This window comes from Lygodium microphyllum, chromosome 7 (genome assembly GCF_053477565.2).
Source record: "Lygodium microphyllum isolate KBCC chromosome 7, Lygodium_microphyllum_v1.1.10, whole genome shotgun sequence".
NCBI classification, from domain to species: domain Eukaryota; kingdom Viridiplantae; phylum Streptophyta; class Polypodiopsida; order Schizaeales; family Lygodiaceae; genus Lygodium; species Lygodium microphyllum.
Genome location: NC_141141.1, coordinates 112,150,632 through 112,153,862, shown reverse-complemented (window position 1 = coordinate 112,153,862; position 3,231 = coordinate 112,150,632). Strand labels below are relative to the sequence as shown.

The window sequence follows — 3,231 nt, the reverse complement described above, 5'->3', positions numbered from 1 at the left end:
TACCTGACAGGCTAACACCATCCGTTATAGATTACAAGCAATGTAGGAACAAGGGAGTGCTGCATAGTTCACTGGATTAAATAGGTCATTGAATGCGGAAATATATGGTCCATGGAGACTTATGAATTACCGAGAATTAACTGCGTGCCGTTAAGGCGCGCTGTGCGCCGTGCGGTAAAGGCAGGGATGAATGTCTGAATAGTACCATCATCTCACACACGCTACTCTCTCAACAACGACATACCCACACACACACACAGAGTATAGGCTAGCCTAGGCTACTTTTCCATCATTGTTTGTAATAATTTGCAAGGCCAGCTGACATTTTCCCAGCAAGCCCGCAGTTGATGAGACTCCCTTCCCTTTGAAATAAGAGAAATGGAACTTGGCAAGCCAATGTAGATACTAGAAACTCTTACCATTTCTTGCCAGCTTCCTCTTGATTTGACAAACAAATTCAACACACTGATTAATGCATTCAAGGCAAGTGAGTATACATTTCCTGCCAACTTGCTCTTGATTTTGAGAAACAGATAGGGCCCAGATCCTATCTGTTTTAGCACTTCACAGTCAGGACTCAGTGTCATCAGGCATTGAAGGCATGCTGCATCCTGCATTCAAGACAGTTATGCATGCAGGCTTCATTGCTGGAGTAATAAATTATAACAGCTACTCTAACCATGCCAGAATCTCCCCCTTCTTTCCTCTGGGGCCACTGGCCATGTCTGTATGAAGCTTTTACTTACTAAGAAAACCCAATCCAAATACCAACCTGTCACCGATCACTGTCTATTGATATAATTATAAACAAATACCAATCACTGCCTAATGACACTATGCACATTTATCCCAAAAGGGGAAAAAGCCCAGCAGAACTGGTCATGGAAGACTGTCCTGTTTCTTTCACTTAAAGAACACTATTCGGTCATTAACATCTGAGTCCCTTTTACTCCTCAATGATGCACTGGATAAACCCACAGAAGGATAAAGCTCTGCCTTCTTCCTGGTCAGAGGCGCCCCTGCAACTGCAAGAGGGGCAGCACTGAGATGCATCAAGAACTGATTCCCGTTAACTAAGTCGCACAGGCACGGCCCAGCCGACGCTTTGAGCTTGGAGCCGCCATGGCCACATTTGGAGGCAGAGTTGGAGGACCCCTGCCTGTGCAGGCATGCCACAGAGACACCATTGACAGGGCAGGTGTGATCATGTGCAGCAGAACCCAGCTGCTTTGACTTGGGCAATTCTGCTAAATTTGGGGCCATCTGGTCTGTTCTGGCCGTTTCCGCCATCTGATCTGCCTCTCCTAACCCCCTCTTATAGCCTAAAGGCTCTGTCTTTGAGATCATATGTGTGACCCCATCCTCCCCTTTGACACACCCCAGCAGGCATGTCCTCGTCCTCTGCTTCTTCTGTAGCCATTTTACCAGGAAGGATGCAGTGGAAGAACCAAATGCAGATGATGATTGTGATGATGATGCTGCGGTGATATTAGCAGCATGTCTGCCCTTCCTGTTCCTTGATCTTAATTTGACCTGGCCATGCATGCCTGCAATCCTTACCCTTGGCCTCATCCTCATCCAAATGAAGAACCTGCAGAGCCCTGAGGCTCTCTTTCCCAGAGACCATGACTGCATACTCTTCCATGTGAGGAGGAGGGATGGCTGGCGATGGTGCAAGCTCATGTCAGCAGACATGAAGTCAAGGTGGTGAAATGTATGGGCTCAGCATGCAGTACTCATGGGAGGGGATACCGAATCGCTCTAATGGAGCTGTACAAACCTAACTATGGCAGAGAATAAATGGCATGGAAGCATGTTTGATACATCAACCTGATGGCACCTCAGCTGCTCTCTCTCTCTCTCTCTCTCTCTCTCTCTCTCTCTCATATGTATAATTCTAACTAGGTCAGAGAGTAATTGCATGGAAGCATGTTTGATGCATCAACCAGATGGCACCTCAGCTGCTCTCTCTCTCTCTCTCTCTCTCTCTCTCATATGTATAAATCTAACTAGGTCAGAGAATAATTGCATGGAAGCATGTTTGATACATCAACCAGATGGCACCTCAGCTGCTCTCTCTCACACTCTCATGTGTACAAATCTATCTATGGCAGAGAAGAATAGCATGGAAGCATATTTGATACATCAACCTAATGGCACCTCAGCTGCTGCCTCTCTCTCTCTCTCTCTCTGTGTCAAAATCAAATGGAAGACATCCATAGATGAAGACAAACCCTATTGCTTACTTCCATGCTGTTGAAGCGCAAGTTTGTAAGATTTTGCAGCTGGACTCACCACCAATACTTGCCTTGTCCCCTTGCATGCGTAGAGCTCACCTCCCAGTCACATTTATGAATGGAAGAGACAACCTTTTTGGACTCATCCCTGCATGATGAGCCCCTTTACAAAATTGAAAGAGAGAAAAGCTTCTTTTTCACCATGTGGTAGTTCTACCCACATGCTCTTAGGTAGGGGGGAGGTAAAAGGCACCTCTATTCTTGTGTTTGTATCCATCCCATTGGCATGGATCCAACTTCCAAGTGCAGTTTCAAATAGACACAAAAGAAGGCTAATCAATCATCTCCTTGCTACAAACTAAGGCTCCAAGCAAACAATGGAGACCATACATAAAAACCAAAGTTTCACTAAGAATTTGTCCATCCCAAAGATATTATGGTTTCTGCCTTTAAAAACCTTTAACATGCAATGCTCCTTTTGTTAAGAACTTTGATGCTCACCACATCATACATTTTGAATCTTGATTACATCTTACTAACCCATGCTCTTGGCCCTAAGCAAAAAGAGACTTTCAAACAAGACAACAGACAATCCCTCTTTTTCATGCCCCCCACCCCAACACATTTCCCTAGCCATCAATTCTCTTGCATTCACACCCATTTTCTTGCACAATACCCAATCCAAATGTTAAATCAATAATGGTATGCAAATGGGCTTCACTTTCAAGCACACTATTAAAATGTTTATTAATGTCAAATAAATAGCATGCCTTTAAACAAGGAACAAAATTATATGTGTGCATGTTTTCTATTCCAAAATGTACAAACATTGACCTCCACTCATACACAATTTACCAAGTATCCTTGAATAGGTTGTGTGTTGTCTATTGTGATCTTTTTGTGAAAAGAGCCTTGAAAGAAAAAATCAAGGCATTAGAAACAAAATAATTTGTTATTGTAGGTAAAAGACAATGATGTTCAAGACATATCTCCT

General features: G+C 43.8%; 1 protein-coding gene across 1 annotated transcript; it reads right to left on the bottom strand.

Moving 5' to 3' along the window:
• Window positions 1–876: 876 nt before the first annotated feature.
• Window positions 877–2,453, bottom strand: LOC148033842 (uncharacterized). The gene is made up of 2 exons (XM_087681847.1): window positions 1,957–2,453; window positions 877–1,840 (listed from the first exon to the last, which is right to left on the bottom strand). Exon 2 carries the CDS (start codon window positions 1,693–1,695, stop codon window positions 904–906), a length of 792 nt encoding a protein of 263 aa, XP_087537973.1. The 5' UTR covers window positions 1,696–1,840; window positions 1,957–2,453; the 3' UTR covers window positions 877–903.
• Window positions 2,454–3,231: the final 778 nt, after the last annotated feature.

Bases quoted from the DNA above. Each gene is read 5' to 3' on its own strand.
- LOC148033842 (XM_087681847.1), bottom strand. From the start codon at position 1,695: ATGTCTGCTGACATGAGCTTGCACCATCGCCAGCCATCCCTCCTCCTC.